This window comes from Stegastes partitus, unplaced genomic scaffold, assembly GCF_000690725.1.
Source record: "Stegastes partitus isolate 25-593 unplaced genomic scaffold, Stegastes_partitus-1.0.2 Scaffold553, whole genome shotgun sequence".
NCBI classification, from domain to species: domain Eukaryota; kingdom Metazoa; phylum Chordata; class Actinopteri; family Pomacentridae; genus Stegastes; species Stegastes partitus.
Window position 1 is genome coordinate 152,246 of NW_007578284.1, and position 20,224 is coordinate 172,469.

General features: G+C 45.8%; 2 protein-coding genes across 2 annotated transcripts in view; one reads left to right on the forward strand and one right to left on the reverse strand.

The window, feature by feature from the left end:
- The window catches only part of mmrn2a (multimerin 2a), a 29,974-nt gene extending 28,384 nt beyond the window's left edge, over positions 1-1,590 (forward strand). Inside the window, exon 11 of the mRNA XM_008288328.1 lies at positions 359-1,590. Coding sequence (XP_008286550.1) covers positions 359-753 — 395 coding nt within the window. The 3' untranslated portion in view covers positions 754-1,590. The remainder of the gene's footprint in view (positions 1-358) is intronic.
- A 3,644-nt stretch (positions 1,591-5,234) lies between these two features.
- Positions 5,235-20,224, reverse strand: part of usp54a (ubiquitin specific peptidase 54a) — a 64,499-nt gene continuing 49,509 nt past the window's right edge. Inside the window, exons 14-22 of the mRNA XM_008288329.1 lie at positions 19,612-19,736; positions 18,673-18,837; positions 17,715-17,834; positions 15,101-15,317; positions 13,057-13,868; positions 12,556-12,647; positions 11,831-11,950; positions 9,047-9,293; positions 5,235-8,544 (exon numbers count right to left, since the gene is read on the reverse strand). Coding sequence (XP_008286551.1) covers positions 7,955-8,544; positions 9,047-9,293; positions 11,831-11,950; positions 12,556-12,647; positions 13,057-13,868; positions 15,101-15,317; positions 17,715-17,834; positions 18,673-18,837; positions 19,612-19,736 — 2,488 coding nt within the window. The 3' untranslated portion in view covers positions 5,235-7,954. The remainder of the gene's footprint in view (positions 8,545-9,046; positions 9,294-11,830; positions 11,951-12,555; positions 12,648-13,056; positions 13,869-15,100; positions 15,318-17,714; positions 17,835-18,672; positions 18,838-19,611; positions 19,737-20,224) is intronic.

Here is a 20,224-nt window from a genome sequence, read left to right on the forward strand (position 1 = left end):
GTTTTAGTCTTCGTTATGGCCCCATTGGTGTTCATTAGTGGCCGTTTTGGATCAGTAGCGGTTGTTTGTGGCCGTTTTGAGGCCGATGTTGTTCCTTTGCTGCTGATTTGTGGCCTTTCTGATCCCGTTGGTGGTCGTCTGGACCTTATTGGTGGTCGTTTGCACGTATTTACAGCCGTTTAAAGAACAGTGACTGAATGGACTCTGATGGACGCTGATGCTCTGAAGACTTCCTACATGATGTTTTATATGTTCTGTGTTCTGTTCCAGCTGTCTGTCTGAACATTGAAGTCACAGTTGTTGTTTCTGTTCGGGTTCTAACATCTCGTTCCGATCACTGACCTCCTTTCCCGTCCAGGTGTCTCCGCCCCATTCGACCAATCAGAAGCCTTCCTGCTGTTCGTGGCCAGATCTCCTCTGAGCGTCTCCAACAGCGCCGTCGTCTTCCAACCGTCTGTGAACCGCGGCCGGTTCTACTCCGACGGCGGCGTCTTCACGGCGCCGGTGGACGGGCTCTACCTGTTCCTCCTCACCTTGGACCTGAGGCCGGGCCCCGCCCACGTGGTCCTGAGGAGGGGGGAGGAGGGCGGAGCTCCGGTGTCTCTGCAGCGGCGGGAGGAGACGGAGGCGGGGCTTGTGACCGGCTGGGGCCTCCTGATGCTGAGGCGGGGCGAGCAGGTCCGGCTGGAACTGACGGAGGGACAGTGGGAGGAGTCAGAGGACAATGTGTTCGCCGGGCTGCTGCTGCACTGAGCCGCCTGACCAATCAGCTGACAGCCAGGGGACGACCACCAATCAGAGACCGAGGGGGGCGGGGTCACAGAGGGTCAGGAGGTGTTGTGAATCATTTCGGTCGGAGTCTTTGATCCAAAGCTACGGCGGCCGATGGGGCGAAACGAAAACGCTGCACATCCAGTCGCACAACGTTACTGCTCCAGGCCTCTAGGGGCAGCAGTGAGCTGCTCACCTGAGACGAGTAACGTAGTCGAGGGAAAAGCTGCAGGAAAAGGTTTGTATTCTCTGGTCTCCATGGATCAACATGATAGACGGCAGTAGAACAGATAACCACAGTGACTGAAGATAAAAGCTCACTGCTGCCCCTAGAGGCCTGGAGCAGTGACGTTGTGCGACTGGATGTGCAGCGTTTTCGTTTGTGTATCTGCACGTCATTCACCCCGTCGGCCGCCGTACGAAGCATCTCACAGCGTCACAAACTGTCCGTTTACCTTCAGCTGCTCTGATTTCAGCACCAGAAACAAAAAGAACACGTCGGCTTCAATTCAGTTCAACAAAACGTAAATTAAACGTGAACAAAACTGTCACAAAGACGACGATGACGAGGCAGAAAAACGCGAGAAAAACAAGTGAAAGACACAAAATAACCACAAGTTAATGTAAAAAAGGCCCAAACTAGCTATAAATGAGCAAAATCAACACACAGCAACAGAACGATGTCTGATCCCAGCTCAAATCAATCTTAACTAATCCAGTGAGGTTTAGTTTTCTATGAATGTGAAGTTAGGAAGCAGAACGCGAGCAGGTTTCCTGGTTCTGCTGAAATCAAACCGTTAAAAACCAACAAACCTCCGACTGGACGACAGAAACAAAACAGTCGTCTCTCAGTTAGCTTAGCTTAGCATAAAGACTGGAAACGGGGGGAAACTGCTAGCCTGGATGTGGCGCTGCGTTCACGTCTGAGAACGATCTGATCAAACTGTTAAAGCTGAATAATGCTGCAGCTGTGGTTTAGTTCAAACAGTTTTCTGTGTTTTAATTTTGTTCCTGGGACATTTTTACTCGCTTTTTTTTTTTTTTACAACAAATTATTTTTTACAGAATCTAGTCAGAATAATTTTTTTATTTTTATATTTTTTTACAGAAGACATGTAGAATAAAGTGAGTTTAAGATTTTTTTAAAAGATGTTTTCTGACTAAATTGCGCGTCACAGATGATGAGTTGAAGGACCGTTGGAACATTGAAAATCAAACCATCCTCTGTTTTTTTGTGGCTCTGAAAATTTTGACAATTTAAAAAAAAAGATTTTAAACCTGCCGGCGGGTTTCAGAGTTCAGAGACTGAATCTGTCCACATGACTGGATGTTTGTTCCTCCTGCTGCAGCAGTTTCATGATTTTATAAAACTGTGTTGGTTCATAACGTGTCACAGAACCATCGTTAATGAATTAGAAAGTAAATAATTTAAATAAAAGCTAAACTATTCCACTAACAGCACATCAAACAGATGAATCAGCTCCTAAATAAGACTTTAAAACGTTTTCTCGTCCATCATTCACATCGTTTGGTTCTGATTTGTTGAAAAATGTAAAAGACTTTGTTGTTTGTTCTGCCAAAATGAATTCTGGGTAATGAAGCAATTGGTTTCAGACGAGTCGGACAGAACCGGCTGTTTCCTTCTGTCTTTAATGCTAAGCTAAGCTAACGGGTCCAGCATTAAAACACAACATGACTCAGCAGCTTTCCGCCCGAGGACCGACAACAACAGCAGCAGCAGCTACGGATTCTACATGAAGAAGCCGTGTGAGCGTGAAGTCGCCTGAACGTTTGTAAAGCACCAGCATGATGATGTAAAAACACACAGAGCAGAATATATTTAAATAAAGGACGTCGTCGTGTGTAAACTGTCAGCAGCAGGTAACTTAATAAAGTTTATATTTACTGAAACCACTTCGTCTGTTCGTCTTCTGTCTTGTTCAGGTCGATCAGTGGCTGCGTTCATGATGAATTAAATGTTGAGCATCGTGTCCAGATGTTCAGACCGACGGCCCAAAACCCAAAGACGTAGCGCTGACGTAAGGGTTTAAGAGGGTTTTTAAGTCTGAACTTTCAACTGAGTTTGATGGAAAAGTTTGAAGTAGGAAAGAAATAATTGGTTCATTTTAACCCCTAAATCTGCTGAAACACACCAAAGGATTCGTATTTCTGTTTTTAAAAAGCCAAATTAGACCATTTATCAAAGCAACAGGATGACAGAATTTCCAGGATCAATAAATATTTCTATTCTGGTCTAAAGCAAGAATCTGAAGATTTTTAAATTTCTCATTTTTAATTTTCTGATGGTCCTTGAACTAATCATCTGACACTTTTGGGTTTCTGCTGAGAAAATCGACCAAATCTAATCTTTAAACCGAGATATTTCTACAAAATCTCTTTATTCTACTCGACTCATTTGGACGTTTCTCAGATTAATCAACTTCTTGTTTCTTCTATTATATTTTAAAACATGGTGGAAAACATCAGTCAGTGTTTCTCAAAGCGCCAGACGATGATTTTCTGAAACAGCTGATTGTTGTTCAGGTTAACGTCACAGAGGATCAAAGAAACCAGAAACTAGCTCAAATCTGACGAGTGAGACCATTTTTTCTTTTTAAAAAAAACAACCCAAACTGATTTATTATCAGAAAACTGTGTTTGTAGGTATTTAATAGTCGACTCGTCGATTCATCGTTGCAGCACAATTTACTTGATTTTATTCTGCATTTGCTAATTAAAGGTTTTATCTCCATTTTGTAGGTAAAGTACATTTTGCAGCAGTGAAGGAGGTTAACGAAGTCTGTAACATCTCTTAGACCTTAAAAGAGAATTTAATCTGAACTCTGAGCTGATTTTTTACTCCGTTCTTGTCCTCTTACATTCACTATGTTTTTTTAAATCCTGCACCATGGAGCTGTTTTCATGTTTTTACTGAATGAACAAGGTTTTATTATTATTTAGCACCGTGTCCTTCCTGTTTGTCCTCCTCAGTCTGCTGTCAGCTGCCTCCACATACAATCAGCTTAATTGGTTCTTAATTACACTCAGACTGTTTGCACTGAAAATGTTTGTTATTGAGAAAACAAGCACCAACAACTAAAATCTGCCAAACAAAAGCTCAACAGTCCAACTGATTTATTACAGTTTTAGCATCAACCAGACCAGGACTCACCTGTGCAGGTAACAGCTCAGTCCGTCAGACGTCTCCGGCCTGCAGACAGTCCAGATCCAACCGACCAAACACCAACAGAACACCAACAGAACACCAACAGAACTCCTCCCAGCAGGTGTTGCTCTGACGGGAGATTCACTCTGACGGTGTTCAAGGAACCAAACTCACCAGACAAACAGACAGACGGACTTCATCAACACCTCGTGTTCAGCTGAGCTCATTCTAAACGTTTAACATTTAATTACATAAAAATAGAAATGCAAGTGTTTTGGTCAGCTTCAGTAATTTCTTCATTTCTTTGAGCTCTTTAACAACATTCCATACTTTTCCATACTTTACCCACAGTGTTAGCGAGATATTTTAACATTTTATCTATTATTTTTTAACAGATTTAGTTCTTTATTAAGTTCCAGCTTACAATTTTAGCACCTCATCTACCTCTAGTTAACAACTTCACCCATTAATATGGTTTTAACCAACAATTTTAGCTGCTTTTTCACTTTTAGCTACAATCACAGTCTTTAACTGACTTTTAGATTTTTAGTTTAGCCATTCATCCACTTTTAGCACAATTTTATCCATTTCTTGTCCTTTAGCTAATCATTTATGCCTTTCAACACACAAGCTTCACTGCGTTTCCACTTTTAGCTCACAGTTTTAGCCTTAAACCTACTTCTTGGTGTTGGTTTTAGCCTTTTTATTCAGGTTCAGCTCACTATTTTACCCATTTGGGCTGCTGCTATAGCTCACCTGGTTGAGCTAGAGTCCCAATGTGGAGGTCATGAGTTCAAATCCCGCTCACGACCCTTTCCCAAATGACCTCGTCACTTTAATAATTGTTATTGTACTTATTGTATTGTTTTTATTAAGGCACTATTTTCTCTGGTACTTGTATTCTTATTTTATTTACTTTTATTTTTTACTTTTTATTTTTATTCTTATTTGGAATTACTTGTTACTTTAACTGTTTTGCTTGCTTTAACTGTACTCTGGCAAAACAATTTCCTTCGGGATGAATAAAGTTTATCTTTATCTTTATCTTATCTTTATCTTTATTTCTCCTCATTTAGCTGCCGACAGCTTTTTGCTGCTTTAAGCTAAGTTTTAACGGTTTATCCACAGTCGTTGCCTGCGTCAGTCCCTCTAAAGGTTTTTGCTATAAACTGCATTTTGCAGACTGAAACTGATCCTGATGTAACTGCCACCGACAGCTACCAGGGTTCAGATTTGTGCATCAGGACAGGAAATGAGACACAACAAACAAAAAGTCCTCTTATAGACATGAAAACTCTTCCTTTAAACATTTTAATCATCTTATCATCTCTGTTAACTCTACAGTGTAGAAAAATAAGCATCAAAAATATACCAAAAATCAACAAAATAAAATCTGGCAAAGCAAAAAGCCAAAAGGAAAAAAACAAAAGAAACTCTGACATGGTGAAAAAATAACTTCTCTCTGAGTTATGGACACTCGCTGCATCGCTGTGAACTCAGGTCTGGTCTGAAACACCAACTTTACCGTTAAAATAAGACAATTTCCTTCAGGGATCAATAAATCAGGTCATTATGATCATTTGTAAGGAGAAACTGGTTAATATAAGACTTCATCTGCAGGGTGAAATGATTAAATCAGTGTTTCCCTTCAGACCAGACTTGGGTTCGTGTGTTCGGGTCACCACCAGGTTCTTGGCAGTCGGGCAGATCGGCTCTGCTAGCTTCTGTTAGCGAAGAACGATTTACGGGTTTCCTTCAAGAGCAGTAAAACGAGGGAAGCTCCTCCCCGAACAAACGGGAGGGACGTCGAAAGAAATGAGCAACGAGCAAAAGCAAAGATGGACCCTCGACACCTGTGAACCGAGCCGGAGTCGAGTGGCGGCGCTAAAACGGGTCTGCGTACGTCGCCGGTAACCATAAATGTACACCGAGTGGTTCTCTCAAGGCTAGAATATGTCAGAAAAACGTCATGCTAAATATTAGCTGCAACTCTGTTCAAAAGAAAGCGTCAGTTAATAATCTAAAATCCTCTAACAGGCTCTGGAACGACAGAAATCAGCCCCGGCGCGATATAGGAAGGCTGCACATCCCAAACAAGGCGACTAACTCACTGTATAGAAAAACCAGGTCTATGGTCGAGTATATTCAGGTTAGGCAGGTAGTTTAGTTCATCTACGCACAACTCAGTCTGACAAGCCTACAAAAATAAATAGAGGAGGAAGTGGAGCAGGCTGATGCTCCGGCAGCACAGAGGACCTGCTGTCTGCTCGGCTAAACCCACAAACCTGAACCCACCACTGGTCCCGTCGGCCCGTCGGCCCGTCTGGTGTCAGCACACGACTGAACCGAGCTGCCGTCACCACGTCCACATCTGATTCTGATCTAGTTTTTGTGACGTGCTTTTACCGTTTTTGCAGCTCCGTCTCCTTGAAATGAAGTTTCTACGTAACTACGCCGATTTTCCAGTTAGTGCGACACAACTCCTGGCAGGAGGCGACTTTAACGAGGAGGAGGAGGAGGAGGAGGAGGAGGAGGAGGAGGTCGGGGTGGATGAAAGGCGCACAAACAAACTATCTGGTTAAATGTCGGTTTGAGTTTAACGTGAATGAACTCTCTGGTCACTGTGAACTGAAGATGTTTATTTAATCATCTAAATGAGCTCTTTTGGAGGAAATGATTTGACTGAATGTTAAAAGCAGCTGAACAGAAACACAAACTCATGCCAGTCTGTTCAACACGAGCACACTGACGGCGGTAAAATGACTCTGAATGTGTCGGAGGAGCCGACGAGGAGACCGAACACGTCGCTGGTCGTCCTTTAGCGGCCTCGAGTCGACAGAAAGCAGCCGGAACATTCCTCGTTAGCACAGGAGCGCTAGCATCCAGAACGTTTTTACCGACAGCATTTTCTCATAATTCGGTCGTTTCCAGGAGACGGAGACGTTTAAAAAGTTTGTTCGGTTCAATCAACCGTCTTTAAAAAACCCCAAAATTATGTTAAAACAAGACAAACAAAAACAGTAAAACTTTAGAAATTAGGTGATTGTTTTTCAGTAAAAAGTGACGAGCTCATCGGTTAATTCATCACCTAATTAAACATTTCATCGTTAAATAGAAACTTTAACGGAGCAGCTATGAACTTTACCTTCAACAGATTTATTGGATCAAATGAAGCCAAACTTGTGCTTCTATGTAGACAAACGAACATACGTGTGTTTCTATGGAAACACCAACCAGACGGATGTTTGAACAGCCAATCAGCTTTAAGTCTGGGAGGCTAAAAACAAACGATCTGCTGCTTTTCTTTGTCTGTTGTGACTCTAAAATTATTATTTGGGTTTTTTGGACTTTCTGCTGCTGAAAAAAACAAAACAAAACATTCGAAGACGTGATTTTAGTGTTTCGCTTAAAAACTGAATCAAACTGAGACCTGAAGGCCGTCGAACTACCTCACGCTTCTGATTAGTTCTGCTCTAAAAACAAACACCTCCAGGTTCATATAAAGTCCGGTAACTGCAGCTTCCTGCGTGCGGCTGCAGGTTTGTGGTGAACAGACAGCAGGTCGGCAGCTTCGCTCTGATTGGCTGCTTGGCTCTGAGCTCTGTCCGTCTCTTCATCACCTGCTCTGGTGCTTCATCTGGACTCTGACTGTGCTTCAGTGCAGCAGACATCCACAGACGTACAGGAGTGTTGGGATCGGTCTGTCATGTCTGCTGTGGGCGGGGCAGGGCCAGGCGGGTCAGAACCAGTCGTGTTGTGGAGCAGCGGGTCCTCAGATGGAGGTTTGGGGCATGAGACTGGACTCAGATGAAGCTTCTTGATGTCGCTGGCCTCCTCGGATGCTGCAGCCGACCACCAATCAGAGTTTTATTCCAGAGTGACATCATCCACCGACGCCGTGACGGAGGAGGAGCTGGAGGAACGTTGGCACAAGTTAAATACAAAACGAGGAACTTCACCGCGACGATGGATGTGGCGTTTGGAATAAGACTCCGTCTGTGTGGAGGGGGGTCCTGATCAGCTGACCGGGCGGAACCGGGCCACGTAGGCGCCACAGGACGGGCAGTAGGGCCGCGACGGCTCCGCGGGGAGCTGCTGGCAGAGCGAGCAGAGCTGAGGGGCCCGACGAGGCCGAGGAGGCGGCTGGGAGTCGGTCCGCTGGAGGGCCTGGTGGTGCCGGGCCAGGCGGGGGTCCCAGGAGGAGCCGGGCTGGACAGTCCGGGGGTCGGCGTCGCGGCGCCAGTCGCTCTCAGGGGGGACGTCCAGGCGGAGCGGCTGGGTGGGGGCGTCTCCGGGCACCCTGAGGTGCTGCGGAGCGCCGAAGCCGGGCAGCGACTGCTGCCGGTGGAGGCCGTTGGTGGCGGCAGGGCGGCGAGGGTGGGCCAGCGTGGCGTACAGGCTCTGTGGGCCCGGCGGGGGGGCGGGGCCGGATCGGGCTCTGGGTCGGGGCAGGGAGGCGGTGGAGGAGGAGGAGGGAGGCGGCGCTCGGCGAGGAGCTCGGGGCAGAGTGCCGTAGCTCAGCGCGACGCCGTGGAGGCCTTGACCTGAGACAGCCGGATGCCGGTCAGACACAACCAGAAACTGGTGCTGGAGCCTCGGACCAGGTCCTGCAGGAGAAACAGTCCGTCAGAAACAAACCTCTGAAGGCAAACGGGTCATCAGACACGAGACAGACCAGCTGATCGATCGATTTATTGATCCTCCTCCACTATCTAGTCATGTGAGCTACTCAGTGATTCAGTGACGCTGGTCCGACCAGGAGAGGTTCTGATCAAAGGTTCTCGTGTTTTGTTCTTGATCCAAAACGAATCAGTATTATTTAGGAGAGCCAGTTCCATCCTGCTTCAGCTATCACAGACCAGCTGCAGTACCTGGCTGTTCCAGCAGGTGGCGCCTCTCACTGTTTAATCCTGTAGATGACCTGCAGACCAGAACCAGTTTAAGCTGGTTTTAGCTGGACTGAGGTCCTACGTACCAGTAAAGGATCTAAAACTTCAGGAACAAAATAAATAAATAAATTCTGATAAAATGGTTCAATGAGACGTTTGAGGGACTTGGGAGGAGCAGAGTGGAGGAGGTGGAGGTGGAGGTGGAGGGCCACCCGGTTACCTGAGCGTCCCCAGGAGGAGGGCCCCGAGCTGGGGGGCCGTGATGATGATGTCTGCGAGGGGGGGTGCTGTGGAGGAGGTGCAGGAGCTGAGGGGCCGAGGTGTCGGTGGAGGGAGTGGTCTGTGGTGGAGTAGGAGGAGGAGGAGGGGAGGTGCAGGGAGGAGGTGCTGGGGCGACGGGGGAGCGTGAAGGAAGAGGAGGAGTGAAGGTCGGCGGGTCTGAGAGGAGGCCTGGATACAGAGGAGTCCTTCAGGGGGAGGAGGAGACGAAGATGAAAAGATGAGAAGGAGGAAAAGAAAGATGGAGGGAAACCAAAGCGATGAGAAGAAACCAGAAGAAAGAAAAAATGAAAACACGTCAACACGATGAAACAAGAACAACAAAAACCTCCAAGATCCAGATGTTGATGAGAGAACGATGGTCCTCCTCAGTGCTCGTTAGATCAGCAGATAAATGAACAGAGTTTGGTTCACCTCAGATCATCAAACATTCAGATTAGCTTCTGAGAGTTTTTATAGCATAAAACAGATATTTATAAAGATGTCTGTGAACCTGTAGCTCGATGTATCCAAGACTTCCCCCATAAAGTCATTTGTAGGATATTTTATTCTGTAGGTTTTGTACGACTGCGACGTGCAGCTTCATGTGGTCGCTGGTTGACTTTTAATTTTTAGTTAATTTGTGCTCAAAGTTTGGAGTTTTCATGATGCTTCAGTTGTTTTGTTCAGTAATAATCAGACTATTTGCCAAATACTGCAGATGTTGAATCAACGACGTGCTGAATAAACTTCAGGTTTGTGTCTCGTTCAAACAGCCTGAAGTTTCAATGAGCATAAAAATGTGCTTTATGTGAGTCAGCAGGAGATTTAAAAGAAAAGAACAGAAAGTTTGGGTCATATCCAGGTTATTCCATCTCAAACCATCAAACTTTCTGAACAATTTCTGCTCAATTATCTGATTTTTTTACGGCATTAAATGTGGTTAATGGTGACATTTTACCTTCACATATCAAATAGATAAACAAAATATCTGACCCACTTTAATCAGGGTTTTTTCACACATTGACGTTTGAACGATGACATCTCAGCAACTGTTGAATTAAAATCTGTAATATTTGGCAAATAGATCCAATATTCTGATGACAGCTGAACTATGAAAAAAAGTTACGTTTCTGAGCACATATTAGCAAAAAAAAGTCAACTCATGATATTTTCTGAGCGTCACAATAATACAAGAATAAATATAAAAAACACCTTTTCTTTTTTTTTTTTTAAAAGCCAAATATATTTTTTTTACTGTATCCAGTATGTGTGAATGTTGAGATGAAACATCCAGAGTATCTGCTGAATGAGGCGCTGGATGATGTGAGGAGGACTAAAGCTGCTCCTGAACCTCCTCCTGTCTGTCAGACCTTCACTGCTGGACGTCTCTCTGGGTTCCAGTGAGAGCTGCAGGTTTGCTACAGAAGCAAAACCCTCATCAGGATTCCTCGAAGCTCAGCTGTCGGTTCGGATCAGGCCGGCTCCGCCTCGCCGCGAGCGCCGAGGTTAAAGGCTTAATGGAAGATCTAAACGGCTGATCAATGTTTAATGCGGCGGCCTGAGGCGATTCTGGAGGCTGAATACGAGATGGCTGAACGCCAGCGGCAAGAGAGGAGGCGCTGGCGAGCAGGAGCTCAGGCTGCTGCTGCTTCAGGAGCTCTGCCTGCAGGGAGGCGACGCTAAGACGACCTGCAGCACGACCTCCTGGAGACGAAACCACTCAGAGGTTCTTCCTGCAGCTCAGAGTGATGTGAGCGTTCTGATGGTTCCAGGAGTAGTTAAACTGGATCCTCTGGTTTAAACAGGAGGCTGTCAGCAGATGTTCTGATAATTATTCAGGAGTTTTAGTCGTTTTTAAAGTAAAAATGTCAAATATTTGTCAGTTTTAGCTGCTGAAGTGTAAAGATGAGCTGCTTCTATGGTCGTCTGTGACAGGAAATGGAATCTATTCTATAATTTGAGTTTCAGACTGATGCTCAAACAAATCTGAGGAAACTTAAAGCTCTGTGATGGACATATAATAACATCATAATTATTGTCTTAAAGCTGTGTTATAATTAAGAGAGAGTCAGAAATACCCTCATTGTGTTTCTTAATTGGGTTGCTGTTTATTGACTCCTTCAGTGTGAGACCAAGTGAAGGAGAAAACCTCAACGAAACCTGCAAGACTTACGGGAGGTTTGTGCAACAGATTGGACTTTAAGGTAAAAATAACTCAAAGAAAATCTTAAGTTAAGCTGTAATTTTGGCGATTTTAAAATAACGTCCATGAAGTAAATGATTCTGTCTTAAAAAGGTTGAAGACACTCGAGGGAAAATTAAAGAAGAGTGTGATCATGTTTTAGTTGTTGGTGTTTTCTGAGGGCTCCTGTTTAAATGTACCTTTGTCTACCTGCTGTCTCGATAAACTCAGAAAAGTCGAAGCCCTTTATACTTGCTCGCCTTTGGTTCTTCCTGCGCCGGCGTTTCACAATAAAAGCCTCTCCATAACTCAGCTACATGAAGGCTAAACTCCTTTCCTCTCCGGCTGTGAGCTCCTGGTTTTCTAAAGTCACTCTGACGCCTTCATCTTCTACTTTAGTGTCGCCACCGTGTGACTCAGTGAATCCAGCTGCAGCTACATCATGTGAACACCAGGTGGCAGCAGGAGGTCGAACCAAACAGTGGAGAGGAGGTGATGATGATGATGAAGCCCAAACAAACCCCTCCGTCTGGGTTAACTGTGGATCAGAACCGGACTTACACAGCTGCTGCGGGAGGCGACGAGGTTCTGCGGCCGCGAGCCGATGACGGTGCCGCTGAGGCTGCGAGCGATGCGTCGCAGGTTCTCTGCGCTGTAGCTCTCGTCTTCAGCTGACGGCGGCTGCATGAAGGACACAGACGAGTTTGGGTTGAACAATCATTAATTAACGTGCTGATTAGTTTTACATTTTGGTTTATTTACATGTAAACAAGCTGCTTGTTAACATTAAACTGATGTTAAATGCAGATTTATTGGCAACTTATCAGCGTGACATTAGCATTTTATAAACGTGTTAAACATTTTTCAGTTTCTACTTTTAGTGCAGCGGAGGGCATCATGGACACTAAAGTCTGTTTAAAACCTCTAAACAGTTTCTATCACCACCTAAAAGTCTATTAAAATGTCACATGTCCTGCAGATAAACAGTCATTCATGCAGCATCTCCAGCTGAAGACATGAACCACGGCGGTGAGACGTTTAAATGAGAAGTTATTACGCTTTAAAAATAGAACGGTGAGAAGCAGCTGCTGCAGGAAGGCGTTTCCATTCAGCAGCTGCTCCTCACCTGAATCATGAGAATCCATTTCACAGCTCATGTTCTGAACTCAGAGCTTCTAAACGGCGGCCGGGTGACGGTCGCCGTCCTGCTGAGGCGTGTCAGACGAACACAGAGGCAGCTGCTTCACACCAGTCACATAATGAAGGCAGCTTCACGTGAGTCGTACCTTCAGAGGAGTCGGTGTTCTGTAGGCGAATCTCTCGAGCTCAGCTGTTGGTGTTTTGGACCGTCCAGAACCTGGCAGCAGCCTCCTCACACCTACACAGCCAACCAACTCACCAGCATTAATACACTGATTTAACAGACAGAGCTGCAGTAACGCATGAGTCTGTTACAGCTGATGGTAAAAATCTAAAGATTATAGACACAGTTTAATACCTAAAGATAATAAAGTTAGAAAAACAAAAGGTATTGGATGAAACTGTCATAACTATAGATGATGGACAGAGTTGAAAAAAAAATAAAAATAATGGAAAAGGTATTTAAGACCAAAGATAATCCATAAAGTTATATTAACTATAGATGATGGATAAAACTGCAATAACTAATAATGTATAAAGTTGTAAGAACATACAGATAAAATTGTGATAACTGGAGCGAATGGATCAAAGCTGCAGGTAAAGTATAATAAATCTAACACATAATAGTAAAGGCTGGGACTCGTCACCTGGTTTGCTGCCAGCGGGCTGAGGACTGACTCCGCGGCTGCCCCGGTGCATGCTGGGAGCCAGCAGGCTGGCCTGGTACAGAGAGTCCAGCTCTGACAGCTCCTCGCCGGGCAGCGCCGGCCCCCCCTCCCCTCCCATTGCGCTCTGGGAGCCGTAGTACCGGTTGACGTTCTCGGCCCAGCGCTCCACGGGCAGAGCGGCTCTGTAGTCCTGGACGGGGGGCGGTGGGGGGGAGGTCCGACCGGGCCGGCTCACAGGGGGGGCGGTGGGGGGGGAGTCTGGGGGGGAGTAAAGTGTGGAGCTGATTGGTTGACTGGGAGAATCAACAACATCACGTGGGTCCAGGTGTAGGCAGGACCAGTTCCTGGTTGGGTAGGTAACAGGGGGCGGGGCTAGTATGGGGGAGGGGCTATGGTCTGGGGGCGTGGCCTGTGGCTGCCTGGCGTAAAATGGCTCCTGCTTCATGCTGACAGGTGACGGTATTCGGGTGTACGGCCTGGGTGGGGGCGGGGCTTGTGCCTGGATGGAGACAGGTGGAGGGGGCGGAGCCAAGTCTCCCAGGGAGGTGTCCACACACAGAGAAGGGAGGGAGCCGCTGCTGCTGAGGGGCTTCCCAGTGCGAGGGCAGGGGCCCCCGGTCCTGCCTCCCTCCCTGGAGGAACCTGTGGGGGCCACAGCGCTGGAGGCGGAGCTCGGAGTGGGAGGGAGGGGCTTAACAAGGCAGGTGGAGAGAGGTGGGGCCTGCTTGTCCTGACTGGCAGCTGATTGGTCGCCCTGTTTCTCTGTCAGAAGTATTCGGAGAGGCTTTTCACTGCAGAGAGACGGAGAGAGGAGGTAAACGTTAGAATAGGGTTAGGTTAAGGTTTGGGGAAGGTTAGGTAAAGGTTAAAGGAGGGTTAGGAGAAGGTTAGGTTAAGGTTTGTAGTACGTTAGGTTAAGGTTATGTCAAAGTAGGCAAGTAGAATGTTACGGTTACGTTTCCAAGAACTGAATGTAAGTCAACGTAGTGTCCTCTGAAGTGATGGAAACATGACTGTGTGTGAGTGTGTGTGTGTGTGTGTGAGTGTGTGAGTGCGTGTGTGAGTGTGTGTGTGTGTGTGTGTGTGTTGGCCTGCAGTATGTTGTGAACAGATGGTGTCATCCGAGAGCTCCGGCTGAACACGGGGCTGGTTGTGTGTGTGTGTTTGTGAGGATGTTTTCTAGGGAGTGTCGACAGTCTCTCACCACGGTTCACACTCTGAGCGAGCTGGTTGTCACGACAACATTCCTCCCCAAACCAGCAGTGGGAAGCTGCCGGAGCGCCTCTAGAGGCTGCAGAGTTCGTTACAGTCAGAACATCAGTGTGTCTGTAGGTGTGAGCTCAGGCTTTACGCTGCAGCCACACCGAGCGATCACATGGAGCTGGTCATCGTTTTGCTAAGTCAAGTCAGGGTTTCTGAGTCCAGCTGTGATCGTGTTCATATTAAAGCAGCAGTGTTGGCATCAGACGACCAGGTGCAGAACAAACTATAATCCCAAACCCAGATGAGGAAATCCAAAGTGTCACTCAGGCTAAAAGGAAACCAGCTGCTGCAGTCAGAGCTGACGAACAGAGACTGTGTGAATCACTGACTTTAGTGGCATTAAAGCTCTGCAGTGTTTGTTCAACACATTAAATTTGAACTGTTTTAAACAACAGCTAATACTCTACTGTTCAACTTAGAAGTAATCTGATTACTGTGAGGTAAAACTGAATCGTTTGACAGTTAAGTGATGCTGCACAGCGGTACTCACTTCCACTGTGTACTGCATCACTGGTCTGTTATTAAAGTCCCTTCACATGTGGTGCTGGACCATCATGACCCGTTTAGAACTTGAAAGTCCAGGACTTGGGACTCGCCAGTCTTGACTTGTGTGATATGACACTAAAAACTATCTAAAACACTGAACAATATTTAATGTACGTCTTCTGGCAGCGTCTCCAGCTTGAAAACAGCAGCTAAAACACCTCCACCACATGATCTGCTCCATGACCTCTGATTGGCTGAGCAGACTGCGGGGTACCTGGGCTGTTCCTGGAGCTGCTGCCTCTCCTCCTGCTGCTGTTGCTCTGGTTGCTGCGGTTGCTGTCTGCCTGCCTCTGAGTCCTGCTGCTGCTGCTGCTGCTGCTGCTGCTGCTGCAGTTGCATGCGTTGCTGCAGGCTGCGTGCTCTCCTCATGCAGCGCTGCAGCCGGCTGTGACTACTAGCTCCACCCTCAGCCGCCGCCGGCCGCAGTTTGGCTGCAGCCGCGTCGCATGTCAACAGAAAAATACACAACAGAAAGGAAAAGAAAAACAAACAACACAAAATGAGGAAAAACAAAACTGAGGATGCAGAAAATAACTCGTTATGATGATTTCATGCAGAAAATCTTACAAAGCAAACACACAGCTGAAGGAAATCAAGTGTCAGGCTGCTGATGGGGATGTGGTGCGTGACCGTGTGCCAGGAATGACCCAAACTCAGGCTTGATTCTCGATGATGAAATGGTGAAATTATATCCAGACACAATGTTAAATTAACACAATTAAAACCAAAGAACTAATAAGCTGTCAAGCTGAAGGACGGTTCTGCTGCTGGTTCCTGTTCCATCAGCCATCGCGCTGTAATTGTTAATTAGTGACATCTGTGAACACGGAGACGTTACTGAAGCGCCTGAACACAAAGCTCCAGGTCTGGTGTTCAGAAACTAGACTCAAACTGTTGTGAAGGTCCATCACAGTTTACAGACAGCTTCCTCTTCTACCTGACCTCCTGATGAAGTCGTTCAGATCTGTGGTTCTCTACAGGTTCTGCTCCATGGACCAGATTTAGATGACGACCTTGCTGTGGACTCTTCTCTACTTTAGGACATAACAAGACATTTTTATACACATGAGGCCTGTGAGCTCCTCTAATGAAACTTAAGCTCTTTGAAATTGGGTTTTTTGTCACATTAGAAAGTTAATTCAAGCAGCAACCTCAGAAACTAAAACATGGAGCCAATGCCTCAGCAGCTCCTTGAATGTTAACTTGAGGCTGGCTACAAAAGCGACTCACTTCCCAGAGACCTCCAGTGTCTGGGGGGTATATTGTTTACAAACCTCACCCATTTACAGAGTATTAAGGCTCAAAGGAATGGATAATTAAGGGCAGGTTGCTCCGTCACGGAGGGTTTATTCATTTTATACACAGTCAGAGCTCGTTTGTTGCTGCTTAGCCTGCGTTAGCCTTTTAGTTTGTTTGCCCATTAGCCTGTTTGCTTGCTACCCTGATAGGAATGCTAATCATTTAGGATATTAGCTTGTTAGTCTGTTAGCCTAATAGCTTGCTACCCCATTAGCTTGTTAGTGAGCTAGCTTGTTTGTCCGTTAGCTTGTAAGCTTTTTCCATTGTTGGTCTGTTAGTTTGTTTGTGTATTTTAATGCTACCATGGTAGCCTGTTAGCTACCTATTAGCTTGTCAGTCTGCTAGCTTGTAAGCTTGTTCGATTGTTAGGGTGTTTGATTGTTGCCCTGGTAGCCTGTTAGTCCATTTACTTGTTATCTAGTTAGTTTGTTACCCTGTTAGCTTGTTATTTTGTTAGACTTTTTGCTGTTTTTTCCCGTTTGGCTGTTAGCTTGTTATTCCATCAGTGGGTACCAGGTTAGATTGTTACTCTTGTTGCCTTTTAGCTTGCTAGTCCATTAGCCTGTTAGCTTGAAAGTCCCATTAGCCTGTTATCCTGTTGTACTGCTAGCCTGCTAGGTTGTTATACTGTTGCCTGATAGACTGTTAGGCTGTTAGCTTTCTACCTTGTTAGCCTTTTAGCTTTTTATTCTATTACACTGCTGGCTTGTTAGTCCATTCACTTGAAAGAGCATTAGCCTGTTAGCTTGTTGTATCACCAGCCTGTTAGATTGTTAGTTTGTTAGCCTGTTAGCTTGCTATTCTGTCAGCTAATTCCACTGTTGGCTTGTTAGTCCATTAGCCTGTTAGCGCGTTAGCTTGTTAACCTGTCAGCCTGTTAGGAGCTAAGAGGAGTCACCACACTGAACTTCTTAGCTGCTCTGTATAGATCTTTTAAACCCAGAAATCACCACCACAGACATCAGACTTTATAACTGGATCAACACTTGAATGTGGAAGTTTCTGTGTTTCTGCTTCTCACAATAAAACAAGTTCAGTGACGTCAGCGTGTCCACAGATGCTGGTGAGCACATCATTACTACTGATAGAGATAAACTGAAGTGATGCCAGAACACCAGTACCAGAACAGAACCGTCCTTTAAAATGCAGCCGTGCATAAGAAGAGAAGAAAGTGACGCTGGTCTGAGTTTATTTGGGGGAGATGATGTCTTGACTCTCCCGTTTGATTTAGCTTCGTCTTTTATTGCCTCTTAAGTTATTTATTTCTTCTTCTGTTTATGTCAGGTTTTAATCGGCTGTCGGGCTTTTGTGGGTCGAAGCGAGCGGCTGATGACGAGCTGCAGTTATTGTGTGTTTGTGTGATCAAAAGGCGTCTAAATGTTCAGAGAGGAGTGTGTGCGTTTGAATCTCAGCTTGGTTGCCATTAGCAACCAGAGTGGGTGTGCGTCGACCTCATTCGGCGTGTTTACTTGCTAAGCAGGTGAGTAATGTGGCGGGGGCGGGGTCAGGGGGCAGTGGGAGGAGCTTACAGACGGCTTCGTTGACAGCCGACAGCGCGGCGGCGACCTCGCCCGCCTGCTCCAGACGCACCGATTGGTCCAGCAGAAGCTCCGCCTCCGACACGCACCGCTCGAAGCTGTCGCCTTTACCTGCAGCGTTGACAAACAGACGCACACGTTAACGACGACTCACAGGGTGACCGCTAGCCAATGGGAGACGGCGGATTTTTCAAAATAAAAGCAGAAGCTGCGTTACTCATTCTTTTGTGTGTCGACCCTTTCAGCCAATCAATGAGGAACATTCCTGCTATTCAACGCAGCACACGTCTACTGAACACACACACACACACACACACACACTGAACTACAGCACAATAGTTCAGCAGCACTTTCAACAAATTACATCCGAGACATTTTTAATGCTCCTCTAAAGATACCAAACAACCAAAATGACCAAAAAAAAAAGACCTTCGAAACACAAAACAACCACAAACAGACATAAAACAACCATAAAGACATAAAACAACCATAAAGTGACTCAAAATGACCACAAAGACATGCAGAGTTATCACAAAGAGACACAAAATGACCTAAAATAGAGACACAATGACAATAAACTGACAAAAAACAACCACAAAGAGACACAACATAACCACAGAGACACTAAACGAATGCAGAGAAAAGACACAGAACCACCACAAACACTTGCAAAACGTCCACAAAGAGCCACAAAGAGACACAAAGTGACCTCAAAGTAAGACAAAACGACCACAAAGGGACACGAATCGACAACAGAGAAACAAAACAACCACAAACATCTGAAAGTGACCACAAAGAAAAGAGCTTTTGCTAAAATCGGCACCGTAATGAGTCAACAAGCGCCCAGCTTTACAACACCTTGTTTGTTTGTTTGTTTGTGTGTCTGTTTGTGTGTCTGTTTGTCTGTTTGTGTGTCTGTTTGTCCGTTTGTGCGTCTCCGTGCACGCACCTTGGATCTGCAGCTGGTCCAGGTCCAGGTACTTGCTGGGTCTTGGGTTGAATCCGAGCGCCGCCTCCCTCTCCTTCTCCTGCCGCCGCTGCTGCTCCTCCTCCCTGGCTCTCCTCAGCACCTCCTCCTGCAGCTCGTCCAGCTCGCTGCGGCCTGCGGGGGGCGCTGCAGCAGCAGCAGCAACGACAAAGACAGCAACACATAAACCAAGTCTCGACAGGCCGCAGACGTTTTTACATCAAGATGGAAGATACAGATGTGTCGTATTTCTATATGAACAGTGTTTACGCTGGTTCTTCTGTCGTGTCATAACTTTTTAATGAAGGGATCAAACCACAAATCACCTCAAAGAGAGAAAAAACAACCACAAAGACACAGAAAAAGACCACAAAGAGACACATAACCACCACAAACAGAAACCAAACCACCATAAGGACACGAAACGACAACAAAGACACACAAAATGACCACAGAAGACACAAAATGACCACAAAGAGACACAGTACAACCACAAACAGATAACAAACCACCACAAAGACACACAAAAGGACCACAGAGACGCACAAAGTGACCACAAAGAGACACAAAACGACCACAAAAAATGAAAACAAACAGGAATCAACCACAAAGAGGCATTAAAGAACCCCAAAGACGCACAAAATAGCCACAAAATGACCACAAAGAGAGACAAAATGACCACAGAGACACACTAAAGACACGCAACATAACCACAGAGACACTAAACGGCCACAAATCGACAACAGCAAACACACAAAACACTTCCTGAACTACGATAAAAGTTTTGTTTCTATTTAAATAATTTTAAAAGCCATCTCTGTGTCTGCTGTAGCTTTACATCATGCATTAAAGCAAAACCATCTTAAACATTTCCTGTTCTGTTCTTGACTGATTGAACTCATTCATACAGGTGTGTCGTACCGAGGCTCCCCCTGCTGGTCGAGCTGAGCTCCTGCAGCAGCGCGCCGCTGCTCTTCGACCGGATGTTCCTCCACGCCGGTCCTGAGGAAGACGAGGAGGACGAAGGCTTCTTCACAGCACAATCCCTGAAGAGAGGACACAAACACAGAGTCGTATATGTATTTAAAACACCTTTAGTCTGGGTTTTATTTATGGGTTTGAGCGCCGTGAAGCCTTTTCCCAGTTCCTCCTTTAACCTCCCAACCCCAGTTTCTTTTGTTCATTTTTCATCACTGGGCTCATTTCTCACTACAACATAAAGTCCTGCAGCTCTGTGGAAACAGAACAACCAGGACTAGAAGGAGAGAGACCTCAGACATGCAGAATAAAGTGAACTTGCTGAATTTTAAGCTTAGATCTGGTTCATTTTAAACATAACCACACGTCACAGTGTTTCATTGTCTGGCTCTGAAAACAGCATCCATTTGGTGATTTTATCAAACATGCCTTCCAAACCCTGAAACCCTGACATGATGACGATGCACCTGAGAGCAGATTTTAACTTTTGTGTTGCCTATGAACCAGATTATTATAAAACAGAACCAGAGCATGAAGATAACAAAGATCTTTATAA